Source organism: Ranitomeya variabilis, chromosome 3 (assembly GCF_051348905.1).
Source record: "Ranitomeya variabilis isolate aRanVar5 chromosome 3, aRanVar5.hap1, whole genome shotgun sequence".
NCBI lineage: Eukaryota > Metazoa > Chordata > Amphibia > Anura > Dendrobatidae > Ranitomeya > Ranitomeya variabilis.
This window is the reverse complement of record NC_135234.1, coordinates 733,653,614-733,674,788: the sequence shown is the minus strand read 5'-3', so window position 1 is coordinate 733,674,788 and position 21,175 is coordinate 733,653,614. Positions and strand designations below refer to the sequence as shown.

Here is a 21,175-nt window from a genome sequence, read left to right as displayed (position 1 = left end):
ACTTCACTTATCCTCTAGTGGCCACTGCAGAGAAAGTGCATGATCTGTCACAGAGATGATCAGCGATCCCCAGTGATCAGCTGGTATCATTAAGGGGTAACCAGTCGCCATAACGAGGAAGGCTTGATTTTGAGAAGACCCCTTTATATGTATGGATATGGTGCATGGTGGTTTAGATTTCTCTGGTCTTTCGAAATAGCTCTGTGAATCATACAAGACGCTGCACAGAGCCATCAGGGATTTTGTATTCACAGCCACTATTTTCTAGTTTAAACTTTCTTCAAGTGTGAAAAGATTATTTCGTTTTTCCTTTGCCGCAGGCATCAGGGTGTGAACTCATCCTCCTGTGACTGAGAAGTACTGTTTGAACAGTTGTGTGTACCTAACTTCTGCCCACATATCATGGATGGTTGGAGGTGGATGTTGCTCAGTACTTGTGCCAGATGTTGCAAATACTGTTTATTTCAATTGGGGCGCAATAGATGGTGGTGGTAAAAAAAATACAAATTGAGACAACCAACTTATGCCTCTAAGATATAGGCATATGAAAGCCATAAATTGAGGTTCCTTTCTTCTAGTCCTTCTTTGGCATATCAAATCAGTTCATTTTTATAAACAAGAACATGCAATTCTATATTTCACCTGTAGTGGCCACTGCAGAAAAAAAATGACCGGATAAGGGTTGTTTCTCCAAGCAGTGGCCACTAGAGGACAAATGAAGCATTACAAGCTAGCTATTAAAGCAAATATCTGGCTATGCAATACACGGACAGCCTGGATCTGCCACAGTGATACTAGCTCTATCACAAGGGTCCTCCACTGTGGCTAATAGATTGGGGTCCTAAATAACAAGACCCTCTTATACTCCTGCAAACAACTAATTTTACTAATTTACCCTACAGTGGCCACTATAGGAGAAAAGTAGAATTACATGTATTTAAATGTGTGGACCTGCGACAATATTATATTAACGCAGGGTAATGAAAATAAGAAAATGTAGTAATTGCTGTTATACCCAATGACAGGCACCCAGAGTCCCCAGTATCACTTACAGACAAAAGCTGAGATGGATGGAAAGATAAAAATACTGTCTACTCTCCACACTGATTTAACTTTTAAAGGCCAGGTGTCTCTTTAGCAGGTGCATAGCACTCCCCAGCCCAATTTTAGTGGGGGAACTTAAGCTCTGGCTCATGACTGATACACTTTAACTTATTGCCCAGCTGCGTAGTATATTGCCCAGCCACGTATGTCATGTCACAGGTCAAAAAAATAAAAAATAAACATATACTCACCTTCCGAGGGCCCCTTGTAGTTCTGTCGCCTGTGTGCGGTGCAGGCGGCAGCTTCCGGTCCCAGGGTGTGATGACGTCGCGGTCACACGACCGTGACGTCATGGCAGGTCCTTCTCGCGCAGGCGCTCAGGACCTGTGATGACGTCGCGGTCACATGACTGTGATGTCATGGCAGGTCCTTCTCGCATACCATCCTTGCCACCGGAACCTGCCGCTTGCATGGAGCGGTCCCCGGAGCGTTTAGAGGAGCGGGAAAGGCAGCGGAAGGTGAGTATATAATTATTTTTTATTTTTTTAATTATTTTTAACATTAGATGTTTTTACTATTGATGCTGCATAGGCAGCATCAATAGTAAAAACTTGGTCACACAGGGTTAATAGCGGCTGTAACGGAGTGAGTTACCCGCGGCATAACGCGGTCCGTCACCGCTGGCATTAACCCTGTGTGAGCGGTGACTGCGGGGAGTATGGAGCGGGCACTGACTGCAGGGGAGTAGGGAGGGAGTAATCGGACTGTGGCCGTCGCTGATTGGTCGCGGCAGCCATGACAGGCAGCTGGCGAGACCAATCAGCGACTTGGATTCCATGACAGACAGACGGAAGTGACCCTTAGACAATTATATAGTAGATTATCTCATATCTCTTATTGCATGGAGAGCAGGGGGAGGGCTCCTGCTATAGCCAATTGCTTTACAGTCACAGCGAGGCGCGAAAGAATGAGGAGAGGGGATGTTACTGATATCATGGCACAAATAGAGAAGATTCCTTTGTATATTTCTTTTACGTCCGGGTCTGAACTCGACCCAATGCCTCGACCTTTCTCAGTGGACGACGCCACAATTGAACTGCTGATAAACTGTTCGACACAAGTGTGGTCCACATCCTGTCTAAACTGTTGTGAATTAGACTTTTTGGCTCCCTCTTGTGGTTACTTGTGATATGACTCTGGGATTGTCTTTCCTCAGTTTGGCACCCACCTGAGTCGTTAGTCCAGGGGTGTTGCTATATAAACTTCCTGGATCCTTAGTCCAGTGCCTGGCATCGTTGTAATCAGATCCTTTCTGTTTGCTCCTGTCTGCTGGTCCGGTTCGTGCAAAATTAAGCTAAGTCCTGCTTCTTTGTTTTTTGGTTATTTGCTTTGCTCTTATTTTTGTCCAGCTTGTACTAAATGTGATTCCTGACTTTGCTGGAAGCTCTAGGGGGCTGGTGTTCTCCCCCCGGGCCGTTAGACGGTTCGGGGGTTCTTGAATATCCAGCGTGGATATTTTGATAGGGTTTTTGCTGACCATATAAGTCATCTTACTATATTCTGCTATTAGCTAGTGGGCCTCTCTTTGCTAAATACCTAGCTCATTCTTACGTTTGTCTTTTCCTCTTACCTCACCGTTATTATTTGTTGGGGGCTTGTATCCAACTTTTGGGGTCTTTTCTCTGGAGGCAAGAAAGGTCTTTCTTTTCCCTTCTAGGGTTAGTTAGTTCTCCGGCTGGCGCGAGACGTCTAGAACCAACGTAGGCACGTTCCCCGGCTGCTGCTATTTGTGGTGCTAGGATTAGATATATGGTCAGCTCAGTTACCACTGCCCTATGAGCTGGTTTTTAGTGTTTGCAGACTTAGTAATTATTTCTGAGACCCTCTGCCATTGGGGTCATAACAGTATGCCAGGCCAACATTGAATGTTTAATGCATTGCAGAAGTGGGATAATAAGAAAGGAAATTCTGAGGTTTTTTTTTTTTTTTTTCCCTCTCTTCCTCCCCTTTACCTCTGAGTGGCTTGTGCTTGCTGCAGACATGAATGTCCAGACCTTGATTACAAGTGTAGACCAGCTTGCTGCTCGTGTGCAGGGCATACAAGATTTTGTTACCAGTAGTCCAATGTCTGAACCTAAAATACCTATTCCTGAACTGTTTTCTGGAGACTGATTTAAGTTTAGGAATTTCAGGAATAATTGTAAATTGTTTCTATCTCTGAGACCCCGTTCATCTGGAGATTCAGCTCAGCAAGTTAAAATTGTTATCTCTTTTTTACGGGGCGACCCTCAGGATTGGGCTTTCTCGCTATCGCCAGGAGATCCGGCATTGGCAAATATTAATGCGTTTTTTCTGGCGCTCGGATTGCTTTACGAGGAACCCAATCTTGAAGTTCAGGCAGAAAAAGCCTTGCTGGCTATTTCTCAGGGCCAGGATGAAGCTGAAGTGTATTGCCAAAAATTTCGGAAATGGTCCGTGCTTACTCAGTGGAATGAGTGTGCTCTGGCCGCAAATTTCAGAAATGGCCTTTCTGAAGCCATTAAGAATGTGATGGTGGGTTTCCCCATTCCTACAGGACTGAATGATTCCATGGCGCTGGCTATTCAAATTGACTGGCGTTTGCGGGAGCGCAAAACCGCTAATCCTCTGGTGGTGTTGTCTGAACAAACACCTGATTTAATGCAATGTGATAGAATTCAGACTAGAAATGAGCGGAAAAATCATAGACGTCAGAATGGGTTGTGTTTTTACTGTGGTGATTCTACACATGTTATATCAGCATGCTCTAAACGCCTAACAAGGGTTGTTAGTCCTGTCGCCATTGGTAATTTGCAACCTAAATTTATTTTGTCTGTGACTTTAATTTGGTCATTGTCTTCTTACCCTGTTATGGCGTTTGTGGATTCAGGTGCTGCCCTGAGTCTTATGGATCTGTCATTTGCCAAGCGCTGTGGTTTTGTTCTTGAACCGTTGGTAAATCCTATTCCTCTTAGAGGTATTGATGCTACGCCATTGGCGGAAAATAAACCGCAGTTTTGGACGCAGGTAACCATGTGCATGACTCCTGAACATCGGGAGGTGATTCGTTTTCTTGTTCTGCATAAAATGCATGATTTGGTCGTTTTGGGTCTGCCATGGTTACAGACCCACAATCCAGTCTTGGATTGGAAGGCAATGTCTGTGTCAAGTTGGGGCTGTCAGGGAATTCATGCTGACTCCCCGCCGGTGTCTATTGCTTCCTCTACTCCTTCGGAAGTTCCTGAGTATTTGTCTGATTTTCAGGATGTATTCAGCGAGTCCAGGTCCAGTGCTCTGCCTCCTCATAGGGACTGTGACTGCGCCATAGATTTGATTCCAGGTAGTAAATTTCCTAAGGGAAGACTATTTAATCTGTCTGTACCTGAGCATGCCGCAATGCGTTCGTATATCAAGGAGTCTCTGGAGAAGGGGCATATCCGTCCATCCTCTTCCCCTCTTGGTGCGGGATTCTTTTTTGTGGCCAAGAAGGACGGATCTTTGAGACCTTGTATTGACTATCGGCTTCTGAATAAAATCACTGTTAAATTTCAGTATCCTTTGCCTCTGTTGTCGGACTTGTTTGCCCGGATTAAAGGTGCCAAGTGGTTCACCAAGATAGATCTTCGCGGTGCGTACAACCTTGTGCGCATTAAGCAAGGAGATGAATGGAAGACAGCATTTAATACGCCCGAAGGTCATTTTGAGTACTTGGTGATGCCTTTTGGGCTCTCTAATGCTCCCTCAGTGTTTCAGTCCTTTATGCATGATATTTTCCGGAAGTATCTGGATAAATTTATGATTGTTTATCTGGATGATATTCTGGTTTTCTCTGAAGATTGGGACTCACATGTGGAGCAGGTCAGGATGGTGTTTCAGGTTTTGCGTGAGAATGCTTTGTTTGTTAAGGGCTCAAAGTGTCTCTTTGGAGTACAGAAGGTTCCCTTTTTGGGGTTTATTTTTTCCCCTTCTGCTGTGGAGATGGACCCAGTCAAGGTCCGAGCTATTCATGATTGGACTCAACCCACGTCAGTTAAGAGTCTTCAGAAGTTCTTGGGTTTTGCTAACTTCTACCGTCGTTTTATCGCTAATTTTTCTAGCGTTGTTAAACCTTTGACGGATATGACCAAGAAAGGTTCTGATGTTGCTAACTGGGCTCCTGCAGCCGTGGAGGCGTTCCAAGAGTTGAAGCGCCGGTTTACTTCGGCGCCTGTTTTGTGCCAGCCTGATGTCTCACTTCCCTTTCAGGTCGAAGTGGATGCTTCTGAGATTGGGGCAGGGGCCGTTTTGTCGCAGAGAGGCCCTGGTTGCTCGGTAATGAGACCATGTGCTTTCTTCTCTAGGAAGTTTTCGCCTGCTGAGCGGAATTATGATGTTGGCAATCGGGAGTTGCTGGCCATGAAGTGGGCATTTGAGGAGTGGCGTCATTGGCTCGAGGGTGCTAAGCATCGTGTGGTGGTCTTGACTGATCACAAAAATTTGATGTATCTCGAGTCTGCTAAACGCCTGAATCCTAGACAGGCCCGCTGGTCATTGTTTTTCTCCCGTTTTGACTTTGTGGTCTCGTATTTACCAGGTTCAAAGAATGTGAAGGCTGATGCTCTTTCAAGGAGCTTTGTGCCCGACTCTCCTGGAGTTGCAGAACCAGTTGGTATTCTTAAAGAGGGAGTTATCTTGTCGGCCATTTCTCCTGATTTGCGACGTGTGTTGCAGAGATTTCAGGCTGGTAGACCTGACTCTTGTCCACCTGACAGACTGTTTGTTCCTGATAGCTGGACCAGCAGAGTCATTTCCGAGGTTCATTCCTCGGTGTTGGCAGGGCATCCGGGAATTTTTGGCACCAGAGATCTGGTGGCTAGGTCCTTTTGGTGGCCTTCCTTGTCACGGGATGTGCGGTCATTTGTGCAGTCCTGTGGGACTTGTGCTCGAGCTAAGCCTTGCTGTTCTCGTGCCAGCGGGTTGCTCTTGCCCTTGCCTGTCCCGAAGAGGCCTTGGACACACATTTCCATGGATTTCATTTCAGATCTCCCGGTGTCTCAGGGCATGTCTGTCATCTGGGTGGTATGTGATCGCTTTTCTAAAATGGTCCATTTGGTGCCTTTGCCTAAGCTGCCTTCCTCTTCCGATCTGGTTCCTGTGTTCTTTCAGAATGTGGTTCGTTTACACGGCATTCCTGAGAATATTGTGTCTGACAGAGGATCCCAGTTTGTTTCCAGGTTCTGGCGATCCTTTTGTGCTAGGATGGGCATTGATTTGTCATTTTCGTCTGCCTTTCATCCTCAGACTAATGGACAAACGGAGCGAACTAATCAGACTCTGGAGGCTTATTTGAGATGTTTTGTTTCGGCAGATCAGGATGATTGGGTGACCTTCTTGCCGTTGGCTGAGTTTGCCCTTAATAATCGGGCTAGTTCCGCTACTTTGGTTTCGCCATTTTTCTGCAACTCTGGTTTCCATCCTCGTTTTTCCTCGGGACATGTGGAGCCTTCTGACTGTCCTGGGGTAGATTCTGTGGTGGATAGGTTGCAGCAGATCTGGAATCATGTGGTGGACAACTTAAAGTTGTCACAGGAGAAGGCTCAGCGTTTTGCCAACCGCCGCCGCGGTGTGGGTCCCCGACTTCGTGTTGGGGATTTGGTATGGCTGTCTTCTCGATTTGTTCCTATGAAGGTCTCCTCTCCTAAATTTAAGCCTCGCTTAATCCTGTGTCCTTTCGCTTGGATCTTCCGGTGTCGTTTGCCATTCACAACGTGTTCCATAGGTCTTTGTTGCGGCGGTACGTTGTACCTGTGGTTCCTTCTGTTGAGCCTCCTGCTCCGGTGTTGGTTGAGGGCGAGTTGGAGTACGTGGTGGAGAAGATCTTGGATTCTCGTCTCTCCAGACGGAGGCTTCAGTATCTGGTCAAGTGGAAGGGCTATGGTCAGGAGGATAATTCCTGGGTGGTTGCTTCTGATGTGCATGCGGCCGATTTAGTTCGTGCCTTTCACGCTGCTCATCCTGATCGCCCTGGTGGTCTTGGTGAGGGTTCGGTGACCCCTCCTTAAGGGGGGGTACTGTTGTGAATTAGACTTTTTGGCTCCCTCTTGTGGTTACTTGTGATATGACTCTGGGATTGTCTTTCCTCAGTTTGGCACCCACCTGGGTCGTTAGTCCAGGGGTGTTGCTATATAAACTTCCTGGATCCTTAGTCCAGTGCCTGGCATCGTTGTAATCAGATCCTTTCTGTTTGCTCCTGTCTGCTGGTCCGGTTCGTGCAAAATTAAGCTAAGTCCTGCTTCTTTGTTTTTTGGTTATTTGCTTTGCTCTTATTTTTGTCCAGCTTGTACTAAATGTGATTCCTGACTTTGCTGGAAGCTCTAGGGGGCTGGTGTTCTCCCCCCGGGCCGTTAGACGGTTCGAGGGTTCTTGAATATCCAGCGTGGATATTTTGATAGGGTTTTTGCTGACCATATAAGTCATCTTACTATATTCTGCTATTAGCTAGTGGGCCTCTCTTTGCTAAATACCTAGCTCATTCTTACGTTTGTCTTTTCCTCTTACCTCACTGTTATTATTTGTTGGGGGCTTGTATCCAACTTTTGGGGTCTTTTCTCTGGAGGCAAGAAAGGTCTTTCTTTTCCCCTCTAGGGTTAGTTAGTTCTCCGGCTGGCGCGAGACGTCTAGAACCAACGTAGGCACGTTCCCCGGCTGCTGCTATTTGTGGTGCTAGGATTAGATATATGGTCAGCTCAGTTACCACTGCCCTATGAGCTGGTTTTTAGTGTTTGCAGACTTAGTAATTATTTCTGAGACCCTCTGCCATTGGGGTCATAACACTAAACCCTATGGAGTATGCTGCTAGCTGCCAGTTATAAGACTATTCTGACAGTGCATCCCTGCTGTTTGAGTCTACCATTGCTTCTGGTTACTAACTTTGGACTGGATAGATGTCCTGTCTGCCTTATGAGTCTGACTCTGACCCTGTCTTCTTGGCATGGATCTCAGCTTCTTCTTGACCATATTCCTGACTTCAGATTTTGTGCTGACTTAGCCCCCCCGGTTCTGACCCAACATATCAAATATCCTCTGCCAATTCACTCCACCGGCCAGCAGCCGGTGGAGTGAAACCCAGGGGGCCCTGCATAAGTCCAGATCTCTTCATAAAGGTTAAAGGGTGAAGGCCAGGGTTCCTCTGGGACCTGCTAAGCAGAGTCTGATCATGAAAACCTTATTAAGAGCTGTCTGGCTTCCACCTACACCTTCCTCCTTTTACCTTACAATTCATCACAGCTTTGATTGAATCAGAAGCAGATAAGGTAATTCAATGCACAGTAACTATCCAAAGTGCACACTTTCTACTATATTTTGCGAATATAAACTTCTGTTGTACAGATAACCCAGCATATTGGTGATAGTATTGCAAGATATAAGCTCTATTTATGTCTTCTTAATTTTTCTAGTTGTAATAAGTATGGGAAGTTGGCATTACCTCAGTTTATATTAGCAGTGATTGATGTGAAAGGAAGCACCGGAGGGAAGCCCAGAGGCTATGTCTAGCTACAGTTTGTGAATAGAAACCTCAGACTTAGCTCACACCCTCCAGCAAAGTCAAACACACCACAACCATTTCAGGTTTATTACAGCTTATTAGATAGGGAAGTTTGAAGCATCATGTATCGGCAGTCTACCCATGCAATAGAACAATTCCCAAAAAATGTTCTTCATCTCAGGAAATAAAGCAAATTATATACATTTGACTGGTTTCAGGCCTCATTACAGCTGTCTGGAGCAGGCCTTAAAGACCTCAACAGATTGTTGCACTCTCATAGAGACACCAGAACATCCTTACACTTTCATGGCGACACCACCAGATCTTCCTATTTCAATGGAACCACCACCAGATTTTCACATCATTGAATAGACACCACCAAATAACGCTCTTATGAAAACCCTACCAGATATTTAGACTCTAGAAACCTCACAAAATCTTCACACCTTTAAAGAAGACACTTTCAGATTTTGACACTCTGATGCAGACACCAACAGATCTTTATGCTCTTGTGCAGAAAACACCAGATCTGTATGGTCATATATAGACACCATCAGAACTTTACCCTGTTGTGCAAACACCTCCGGATCTTCACATCTTCATGGAGGCACCATCAGATTTTCCCATTCTTGGAAACAACAATCTATATTTATACTTTTATGATAACACCATCAGATTGTTACACTATTATGGATGCATCACCAGATCATCATACTCTTTTGGAGATACTAACGGATCTTTACACTCTCATGGAGCCACCATAACATGTTCTCATTCTTATGGACACACCATCAGATTACACTTTTATGGAGTTCCACACCAGATCTTGACACTCTTCTGATCTTGACTCTCTTATTGAGGCATCACCAGATATTCATAGCTTTGTGGAGACATCATGAGATCTTTACATTCATGGGCAAACATCACCAGATATTCACACTCTTGTGGAGATGCCATCAGATCTTTACCCACTTGTTAAGACACCATCAGATCTTCACACTTCTTATTGAATCACTACCAGATTTTCCCAATCATAGAGGAACACCACTAGATCACACTCCTATAGAAACTCAACCAAATCTTCACAATCTTTTATAAACACCTTTAGATCTTGACACTCTTACTGAGGTATCCCCAGATCTTCATGGCCTTGTGAAGGTACCATCAGATCTTTACACTCTCATGGAGCCACCAATTTTTCGTATTCTCGGAGACAACAAGCTATATTTACACTGTTGTGGAAACACCATCAGATTTTTACACTCTTGTAGATACTTCACCAAAGTCTCACACTCTTATGGAGATTCCAACAGATCTTTAAAATTCAATGAAACCAACATTAGATCATTTCAGTCTGATGGTGTTACGTATGTGCCAAATGCTCTCTTAGTTACAGCATAAAGGGAGAGAAAGATAATTACTTGGACCAAAGTTAGACTGGCCCAGCAGAACGTTCTTGGTGGTCATGGGCTAGAAGACACTTAAAGTTAAAATCTACGTTAAGAATTAATGGTTATTTCACACATTCAGTGTTTAGTTTGAGGTCTCTGGAGTGACCATCAAACACATTGTGATGATCATCTAGAATGTACCTATTACAGAAAAGACAAGGCTTTCTTTTACGTCTTTAAAAATTATTTGCACTTCGGTATAATATCTCAACTGAATCCATACCTCGTCTTGATCCCATGCGATGAACAATGGGCTGTATTCTGCCCATGTCATCCTGCAGCCATCTCTCATCCATGGTCCCACAAAAAATCAGTTGGTGTGATGGCACCTAAGGAAATCAAAGATATTACATTAACTCATTGGGCACCAAGAATTTCAGTTGCATCATATCTGCTGTCTTGCAATCTAAGTGTCCTCTATATTTAGGTAAAGGCCAGCACAAACTTATAATGACAACCAGACGTGGTACAAGCTCTCCTTGTACTCTAGGCAGAATTTTCAGAATGGTCTAACCACCCTTAGTTTCTAAAATGCTGCTTAGTTTATTTTGGAGAACATATTATACCATTACTAAGCTCCTTCCTTGCCTTTATTCTTGGCTTGACATATCCCGAGATGAGTGGCATATGATGACCAGCTTCAATTTTTTTAATGATACTCTGTTGGGTGATGTTTATATTATATATGTCTACGTGCGGCCACCCAGTTGGTTTTACGTGAATTGCAATCTCTAAAGGGCTTTGCTAGAAATTCAGGATAATGTATTGAATGTCTAATACTCTTTAATATTTATGGACAATGCTTAAATATTAAATTGTATGGACCGATTGTTAGAAGTCCAACCACTGGGACCCTCACAGATCCTGAGAAGAGGGCTTTCAAACCTCCATGGAGCAGAGGTATCTATTCTCAATGGGACTGGCAGAGACAGGCAATCTTGTTTATGGAACTCCCATAAGGAATGAATGCAGCGGAGGTGTGCATGCTCGGGATCTACTCTATTCCCAATCTCTGGATCATTGAGGGTTTCGGCAATAGCCCCCCCAATCTTGGTACAAACCCTTTAATTTCCTAAAATAATGTTACGACCCCCTTCAAGTATTAACAAGCAGTGCAATGACATTGGAAATAGGTGCAATGTGAACGACAAACTGTAGATTAGCTGGATTATATACTTGTGTCATCACAAAAAGACATTGCTTAAATTAAGTTTTTGTATTAGATTTTTTTTATTTTTTATTTATCACCTTTTGTGTTTTTGTTTTTTTCTTAACTGTGTCACAATCTGCATTAAAGAGATGAAATCTTGCAATTTTTACCCTAATCACTGGGGTTATTTTAACCTCATACTTCTTGATATTTACAGAAGACTTTTCAGAAACCTCACTATCATCAGAAGCAGGATTACAATGTCAGCTTATAAACCTCATTATTCAGCTGATATCACAATATCCACCAATCACAATAGGTGATGTCACAGCTCCCCTCCTCCCCCTTCCTTCGCAGTGAGCTTTGCCTATGCTCACTTCAATACACAACACAGGGTCAGAGTCAGAATATGGTTGCTCGAGATCATATGGATTTGTTGAAAGAATAGGAAGACCAGGATAGCCCTATGGAAGTGTGGAAATTGAAATACTTCTAAAACTTTTATTTTAATACAGACTGTTATGTGAAAAAAAAATTATTACTATTTTTTTAAATGCATTTAGCAAAAAATTAGCTTTAAACAGTGTTTTTTTGTGTGAAGACTCATTCCCTTTAAAGTAGTTGTCCTGTCTTTTCTATATATCCTATAAAGTAATTCAGAATTAATAATCCCCTGTTCTAGACCTCCATCTCTTGGCCAGACTTAGCTCTTGCTCTGGAGGACCGGACCTCTCCTTCATTACACAGACAACCCATTGGCTTGAATGGTCACTCCTGTAATGCTTTATTTGCCCTGTCGAGGCGCTGCAAGGAACTTGAACACATTCTCCGGATTCCCTGCCAATCACAGCTGATCGCTGGAGAGTCCCAGCACTAGAACAGTTGGTGATCAATTTATTGCCAGACAAAAAATCCTTATAACAAGTCCAAAGCAGAAAACCACTTTTAAAGGAGTTTTCTCAATAAGACTGATGGTGTCTTATTATTATGATGTATGGCATTAATAGAGGAGGAATTATCAAGGCGTTACAAATTGGGTTTATTACTTCTTCAGCTGTAAGTATGTGTACAGGTTACACTCATATCCAGATCCTTGTGCCAACAGGCGTCCAAAACCCGTCTGGCAATACTTCTGATTGCATTACTACTGTCTGTAAATATATAAAACTATACGGGTTCCAACAATATAATGCTCCATTGTCCTTTTGAGGCCACATCAGCAGCCATAGCCTAATACCAACTGGAAACCACAGCTCCTTGCCCCCTCCTGATACCAATCATGGCGAGCAACCACAAATTAAACAATGCACAATTCATTTCTCAATCGCGTCTGCAATAAAAAGGTATATTTTTGTCTGCCGGGTGCTAGGAGGATGTTCTGCTTTGTCCAGGTCAACCTCCATAGCTTAATTACCTGCCTCTAATTGCTCAGGAAGCCACTTGAGTGTGTGACCTCCTTACGAAAGGTCAAAAAGTCAACCAGTCGGAGGTCATGTCCGCCCTAACAAAGGGCTCCTTTCATTTCTAGAACAGAGCCCAGGAACATTGTGAAATATGAGCGGAGATGTATTACAGTGATAATGAGAGGGGCTTACAACTATGGTGGTGGTGCCCATGGTAATATTTGATTGACCCCTTTACCTCCAGGTCTTTGTCTTCTGCTCTAATAAAATGATCATATTCTTAAGACATATCATATGATTTTGTCACCTAAAATCGTGAGACGATGTCTCTGTCTAATTTTACTCAGTTCTTTTTAAATTATGTTTTGCATTTTTGTACTAAAATGCACAAACGGTGTGGAAAATAAAACCAAAAAAGTTGGAAATGTAAAAAAAATAAATAAAAAAAATAAAAAACAAGCCTAGCCATACATAGAGGATAGGTGTTTACAGTCAAAAAACCCCTCCTGATCCTGGTGTTTCATGCCATCATCCTCTCCTTTCTGATAGAGAAGACACCGATGTTTCTGTATCTCCCCATCACTTTTCAATCCCACATAACCCTAGAATGCATAACCCTTACTTTTTGCAAACAATTATAATTACATTGTTGTGCATTTTTCTTATCTTACTTTGCAATTTTGAAATAAACTTGTAAAAGTTTATTTATTTGAGTTCCTCCATATAATTTGCCCAAGGGCAAGAGTTATGTGAAAGTGTACTGTATATTTCAGATGTCATGCATTTATTTCAGCAATTTTTGCACTAGCACTTTACATTTTCATACTTATTTAGGCACACACCCTTTTAGCTAGCATGGGGAATGTTCAAATTCCCAATTGAAGGTCTGGCTGGTATTACACCAGGCAACCTTCACTATTTATTTTGATTGTTTTCATTTGTGTGTCACCCTGTCACTGTGGTGTGTCAGTCACTAGACCTTTTCAGGGTGCAGTTCCCTTAGACTACTTTCACACTAGCGTCGTTTTGAATACGTCGCAATGCGTCATTTAGGAGAAAAAACACATCCTGCAAAGTTGCCTGCAGTTGCATTGCGACGTATGGCCACACGTCGCAACCGTCATGCGACGGTTGTGTCATGCTTTGGCGGACCGTCGGCACAAAAAAAGTTATATGTAACTTTTTTTGCACGTCGTGTCCGCTATTTTCGACCGCACATGCGCCCCCTCCTCCCTGGACATTACAATGGGGCAGCGGAAGCGTCGTAAGACTGCTTCCGCTGCCCACGTCGGGCATTATTTTCACAACGCACGTCGGCACGTCGGGCCGACGCATAGCGACGGCCCCGTGCCGACGCTAGTGTGAAAGCAGCCTTACTGGTTCCCTCCTGATTGTTCTAGTGGGGAAGTGTGTAGCCATCAGGTTCTATCTCGCCTCTCCTTCGACCTCCCTTCCCCGGCGGCTCCTAGTTCTTGCATGCGTGGCAGCCCAGACAGATGCTAGGAGCAAAATTGGATCTACCCTGGCTTCGGCTAGGGGAAGCTATTTGCCCTTGACCCTCGCTGTGGTCTTCTGGCTGAGAGGGATAGGAAACAGTTATTGGGGGCCTTTCTCCTGCTGGATAGGGCTACAAGAAAACGAATCCTAGTGTACTTTTTAGTGGCACCATTAGTCACTTTTTAGCACACTCGGGTGGAGAGCACGATCTCGTGCTTTCAAATAACTTTTCAATCCCTTTCTGGAAGAAAGACTGCGTTACACACCTGTCCCAGGTATCCCGGGCTCCACTTCCTTCCCCTTTATCTAGGTCCCTCTGTTGTTCTCCACTCTGTGATTTGTAAGTGGCCTGATGTGGCTCAATGACCTTATCTCCCTAGACCTATTTAAGGCATAGTAAGACACCCACCTGTGTCTTAGGATTGAGACTCTAGAGTCCTATATTAGTGTGTGCCATTTGTGCATATTGTGTTCCAACTTGCGTCAATCACTGCTGGTTTCATCTGCCCTACTGTTCCTGAGATTCTAGATTGTCCAAGTCCTCATGTCCCCCCCTAGGATGCTACATCAACACATGGGGCCCGTGTGCTTACTCAGACCAGAGGCTTAGTGCATTCACCTCACTAGGTGAGCCTTACAAACTGATAGAAAATGTGACCAAAATTCTACCGTTTTCTGATGATGATAGAGGGAAGGTTCATACAGCCCATACGTAAAAAGGAAATGTCCCAACCTTCTTATCATGGATCTCTCAGCCATTGAGTGATCTTCCTATGGTTTGTAACTCTCTTGTCAATCATATTTTATTGACTTTTGCTCATGTCCCAATGATAAGTTTTCTATCTATTTCCTACATTCGCTGGCAGAGTTAGATGCAAAACAAGTAGGTGAGAAGGTGCACTGAACTGTTTGGCCATGGTAAGGGTGCACTGAAGTACGACTTCCAAATCAAATATGATGGCCGGTTCTATGGCTTTGTCCTCCGCAGTGGGGCAGAATGGAACACAAGTGGAGGAAGAAATGTGGCCAGGAGGTCTGAGGGCAGCAAAAACTCCAGAAGAGGGCCTCAAGGCGGAGATCTTTCGAAAGTGGAACTGGAGGACCAGACGGTAATATTAGTATTTTGCTTTTTATATTAAAGATCAGTATTGCAGTATTCGGTCACTACATGGTGGTAATATGTGGTCTGGTCATGGTGTGGTGGTAATTCTTCCTTGCATGTGGTATTATTCCATCACTGTGGTGGTAATATGTGGTCTGGTCATGGTGTGGTGGTATATGTCCCTTGTATGTGATGTTATTGGTAATTGTAAAAATTGAAAAATAAATAAAAATATACCTAATGTGTATTGGATATTTTAACAAATGTTTAATAAGGTACAGTAGGGCCCGGCTAAAAGAGTCCACGTTGTTGTTGTGGCGGCTTAAAAAAATATTTTTTACAAAACAAAAGCTGCTGGCTAAATGTGTGATCTGATGATGGGAACTGTTAATTTGTGATTGGTGAGGACGTGGTGCAGAAGTGGAGTTTTTCCAAGAGTGGGCAGTGGGACTGTGGAAGGTTCAAGAGATGGAGGCAGGGCTGGGGGTGGAGCCTGGGTAGAGTCTCAAGAGGGCCTGAAAACTTTGCCAGTATGGGGCCCTGAAATTCCTGTTGGCAGCCCAGTCAGAGATGTAATATAAAGACCTTGGGCTCCAGTATAAAATCTACAAAGGTTTGGGAGAAAAGCAATAGCAGTCTCATCCAAGTTGCTGAGCCTCCAAGTGGTCTGCTTTAGATTTTGCATTAGGGCCCAGGAACAAGGTTCAGCTTCTAAAAAGTCTTTTAACTATCATACATCAACATCATGTACATTAAGGATCTCCCCTAAGATTCAGGTGAACTTCTATAGTTTCTCCCATTGACCCCATTGTTCCCAACAATAACACCTTAAATGGGTTGTTTCATAAATAAAATATACCAACACAATATACAGTGGCATGTAAAAATTGGGGCACCCCTGGTCAAAATACTGTTATTGTGAACAATTAAGCAATTAAGCATTATTCCTAAAAGGCCTAAAGTTAAAGATTACACATTTCCTTTGTATTTTAGGTAAAACATTTTTTAAAATCTTTTACATTTTAAAAATTGCAAAAAGGAAAATGGGCCTATGCAAAAGTTTGGGCACCCTGCATGGTTTTTACCTAGTAGCACCCCCTTTTGAAAGTATCACAGCTTGTAAATGCTTTTTGTACCAGCCAAGAGTCTTTCGGTTCTTGTTTGAGGGATTTTCATCCATTCTTCCTCGGAAAATACTTCCAGTTCTGTGAGATTCCTGGGTCGTTTTGCATGCACTGTTATTTTGAGGTCTAACCAGATTTTCAATGATGTTCAGATCATGGGACTGTGAGGGCCATTTTAAAACCTTCACCTTGTGCCTTTTGAGGTAGTATATTGTGGATTTCGACATGTGCTTAGGAATTGATAACAAAAATATGACAATTTGTTTTTTTTGTGTGCCTAAAATACAAAGATAATGAATGTGTCATCTTTCACTTTAGGCCTTTTAGAGATCATTTCATCTCCAACTTTCTTAACTGTTCACAATAACAGTAATTTGATCAGGGGTGCCACTGTAGATGATAAATGCATGATTGCTGAGGTTCTTGATTGCCGAGACCCCTATAGATCCCCAAAACAGGCTCAAAGCTCCTGTGCAAATGGAGCAGTAGTACTAGTGAGCATGTGCAACCACTACCCCTGTAGGAAGTGAATAGAGGGGTGGTCGCACATGCTCTCTACCACTCCATTTACAAAGGGGACAAACGGGACACACATTCGTTTGTTTGGTTGGGTGCCACAAATCAGAACCCCTTGGATACTACCAGTGATATATGTAGTTTATGGGACAAAGCCTTTAAATAAGAGATTTCTGTTAGTATAGTAGTTAAGGTAGAGTGGTTTACTTCACTGCACGTTACACGTTAGACTCATCCACTACAGGTATAGCCCCCGATCCTTGTGAATTCTTCTCAAAGTATGAAATTGCACAACAGGAAACCGTGCACACCCTCCATTAGCACCGGGGCACAGGCAGGGGCATGTCTCCCTGTAAGCTTAGCTCTGAATGCTGGCTAGGCAGGGCCAGATAAACAAAGGGAGCAAAAACGCGTGTCTCTGTGCTTTGTGCACACAATGTGATGCTTTCATGCCACATTCCAATCCTTAATGCAAACACCGACTGAAAAGCATTCATTAGTCTAAAAGAAAAAAAAAGTGCGCAGATAGAAAACCTGCATCCAAAAAAGAGGCTGCCTATTCTGCATGTGCCGAAATAGTTTAATGGTGCGCTATTATTTATGGGAGCACTCTGGGTGTTTATTTTTTGTATTGTTGTTGCGGCATTATTTAATTTCTATAGTATGGCAGCATTATTTATGTGTACTGTATAGTAACGTTAGATATGAGCACCGTATGGCTGTAAACCTTCCATATACTGTATGATGACATCGTTTATAACACGGACACTGGTTGTGTGAAGCTATGACTCCGTTACATCAATACATCAGGAATAGCCTTTAAAGGAGTTATCTCAACTACTTGTCACGTCCCACTCTGGGACAACTAATTTTGTGGTGTAAAACAGTAGCCACACAGGCATTTCTACCTGCAGGAGATGTAGTATTGCATGGCGGCCATTCAGATGAATGGGAATCCTTGTAGTACAAGGACAACTCAAGGACCTCAGAATAGGAGACATTTTTACAGAGCAGAGCTCCATTGTGAGACCAAGAGGGGACAGGCCGCTATGTTTTTATGTCCCAGGAGTCAGTATTCACATGGTTGTCACACAAGTTTAAAGGGGTTTTTACGAACTTAATGTAGCCATAGCATAGGTCTCGAATTTGCCATCATTTATTGGTCACTGAGTGTAGAACCAAAGGGAACCCCAAATCTCTAAGACCCATCAACTACACTGCCTTCAAAAAGTATTCAGACCCCATGAACTATCCCACATTTATTCATGTTACACCCACAAACTTACATGTATTTTATTTGGATTTTATGTGATATACCAACACAAAGTAGTAAGTATTTGTGAAGTGTAAAGGATAGGATACATGGTTTTCTAATTATCTTAAAATATAATTCTGAAAATTGTAATGTGTATTTGTGTTCAGTCCCCTGAGTCAATACTTTGTAGGACCACCTTTCATTGCAATTACTTCTACAAGTCTTTTGGGGTCTGTCTCTACCTTCTTTGTAAATCTAGAGGTGAAATTTATGTCCTTTCTTCTTTGCACACACCCTCTCGCTCAGTGACATTGGATGGAGGCGTCCGTGAACAGCAATTTTCAAGTCTTGCCACAGATTCTCAATGGGATTTAGGTCTGGACTGTGACTGGGCCATTCACACACATGATCATGCTTTGCTCTTAACCATTCCTTTGTAGCTCTGGCAGTATGTTTAGAGTCGTTGTCCTACTTGAAGTTGAACCTACGCCCAAGTCTCAAGTCTTTTGCAGCCTCTAACAGGTTTTCCGTCAGGATTGCCATGTATTTAGCTCCATCCATCTTCCCATCAACGCTGACCAGCTTCCATATCCCTGCTGAAGAAAGGCATCCCCAAAGCATGGTGACATCACCACCATGTTTGACAGCTGGGATGGTGTTTTCAGGGTGATGTGCAGTGTTAGCTTTCTGCCACACAGAACGTTTTGCATTTAGATTGTGAGCCTTCGTGGGCAGGGTCCTCTCTCCTCCTGTACCAGTTATGACTTGTATTGTTTAAGATTATTGTACTTGTTTTTATTATGTATACCCCTCCTTACATGTAAAGCGCCATGGAATAAATGGCACTATACCAATAAATAATAATAATAATTTAGCCCAAAAAGTAATACTTTGGTCTCATCTGACCAGAGGACCTTCTTCCACGTGCTAGCTGTGTCCCCTACATGGCTTTTTGCAAAATGAACATCTTATGGCTTGTTTTCTTCTTGCCATTCTTAAAAAAAAAATGATTTGTGGAGTATATCACTAAGGGCTCCTACTCACTTGCGCGAGACTCGGATGAGTCTCGCATGTTAATACCCGGCGCTGCTGCTGGCACTCAGATCGGAGCGTGCGGCCGCATAGGAATATGCAGCGCCCAAGAGTCCTGGTCGTTGCAGTAATGTCATTCTTCCACCAGGGGGAGTGATATTACGTCTGATGGCAATAAAGGAGATCTTCCTACCAGGTATCACAAACCATACACTACACTTCACACTCCAGTCCACCAGGGGGAGCCTTGCTCCTATCTACTAGGGCACTCCTCACAGAAGGGTAAAACTGGTGGGCTGGATAGAAAGTTAGAGAGAAGCTGACTGGGCTTTGCCCAGACAACACCTGTCAGGCAGACAGGGGGAAAAGGAGGAACATCTGAGCTGCAGACAGAGGGTCCCTGACAGGGGTGGGATCCTGTCAGAGGCCTAGACAGAAAGCTACGGAGCTGCGCATGCCCCACATGCGGCAGCATCCTAAGAAAGGACACGAAGAGAATTGTGTTGTAGAGGGTGAGAAACGAAGTCATAGCACAAGGAGATAACACCAGAAGGAGTTCTGCCCTGAAATAGGCTGCCTCCTTCTGAGGCGCGTAGCCGGGGGCCGGAACACCGAGGGAGCAACCGTCTCCAAGCCTTGCTCCAGAGACCGGCAGGACAGTCAATTCCAGGTTGGCTGCCCGACCTTAATACCTAAGAGACACGGTGGTAACTTGTGGGGGCCGGGGCATCTCTAGGGTCCCTGTAAAAAGCCTCAGGCCATCAGTCATACGGGTTTGTCCTTATTATATATATTATCTGGGGGACAGAGAGGAAGACATAACATCTAGAACATCTACAACAGTTGTGAGGACCTTATCGAGAAGCTCAGCAGGGAGGTATTACAACACACCGGCGCTAGAGGAAGGCTACTGATTTCCACCTGGATAAGGGGACTCTGGATTTGCCTTCAGACCGTCCGGACTCTGCCTACCCTGTAGTTTGTACCCTGGACTCTGGATGCTGAAGTCTTCAGTAAAGGTAAAGAGACTGCAACCTTGTGTCCTCGTTATTCACTGCGCCTCTCACCATCCACTATCTACACTCTGGGAAGCCCTGGGGACATACTTCACCTGTGGGAAGGTATACCATCTCAGCTGCCATAACATCACCTCAGCTAACCCCTTAAAGCAGCGTCGGTCACCCTGACCGAATACCACAGGTGGCGTCACGAACTACCCCTTTAAAGTCCTTTCCCCAAACCATAAAAACTCTTTCCTTTATTGGATATCCCTCAAAGGGCCACGGACCGGGCCGAGCCACCGTGACATCCCCTGAACCGAAGGACCCGGTGCCGGGTGCCCCATTGCCCTTTCGTGGAGGCGATCCAAATCCATGCAGCCGCACGCACCGCTCCTGAGTGCGGGGTGCAGTGCCGGGTATTGCCGTGCGAGACTCATCCAAGTCTCGCGCAAGTGAGTAGGAGCCCTAACAGTTACACTCTGAGCAGATTCTTCCAACTGAGCTGTGGATTTTCAGCTCCTCCAGAGTGTCCATGGCCCTCTTGGCTGCCTCTCTAATTAGTGCCCTCTTTGCTTGGGATGTCAGTTTAGGTGGACGGCCATGTCTTGGTAGGTTTCCAGTTGTGCCATTCTCCTTCCATTTTTGGATTATGGATTGATCAGTGCTCCGTGAGATGTTCAGAGCTTGGGCTATTTTTTTTATAGTCTAACCCTGCTTTACTCTTCTCCACAACTTTATCCCTGACCTGTTTGGTGTGTTCCTTGGTTTTCATGATGCTGTTTAATCCCTAATGTTCTGAATCAAACCTCTGAGGCCTTCACAGTACAGGTGTAGTTATACTGTGAAGAAATTATTCACAGGTGGACTCAATTTATATATTATTTATTATGATTTGCTTACATAGCGCCATCATATTGCACAGCACTTCACATACATCATCATCACTGTCCCTATTGGTGCTCACAACCTAAATTCCCTAACAGTATCACTTTGGAGTGTGAAAGGAAACTAGAACACCCAGAGGAAACCCATACAAACACGGGGAGAACATACAAGC

The 21,175-nt window shown here is 43.9% G+C and overlaps 1 protein-coding gene across 1 annotated transcript in view; it reads right to left on the bottom strand.

Annotated features, from left to right (window-relative positions):
* Positions 1–21,175, bottom strand: part of AMOTL1 (angiomotin like 1) — a 186,716-nt gene that overhangs the window by 148,984 nt on the left and 16,557 nt on the right. Inside the window, exon 2 of the mRNA XM_077298446.1 lies at positions 10,262–10,367. Coding sequence (XP_077154561.1) covers positions 10,262–10,334 — 73 coding nt within the window. The 5' untranslated portion in view covers positions 10,335–10,367. The remainder of the gene's footprint in view (positions 1–10,261; positions 10,368–21,175) is intronic.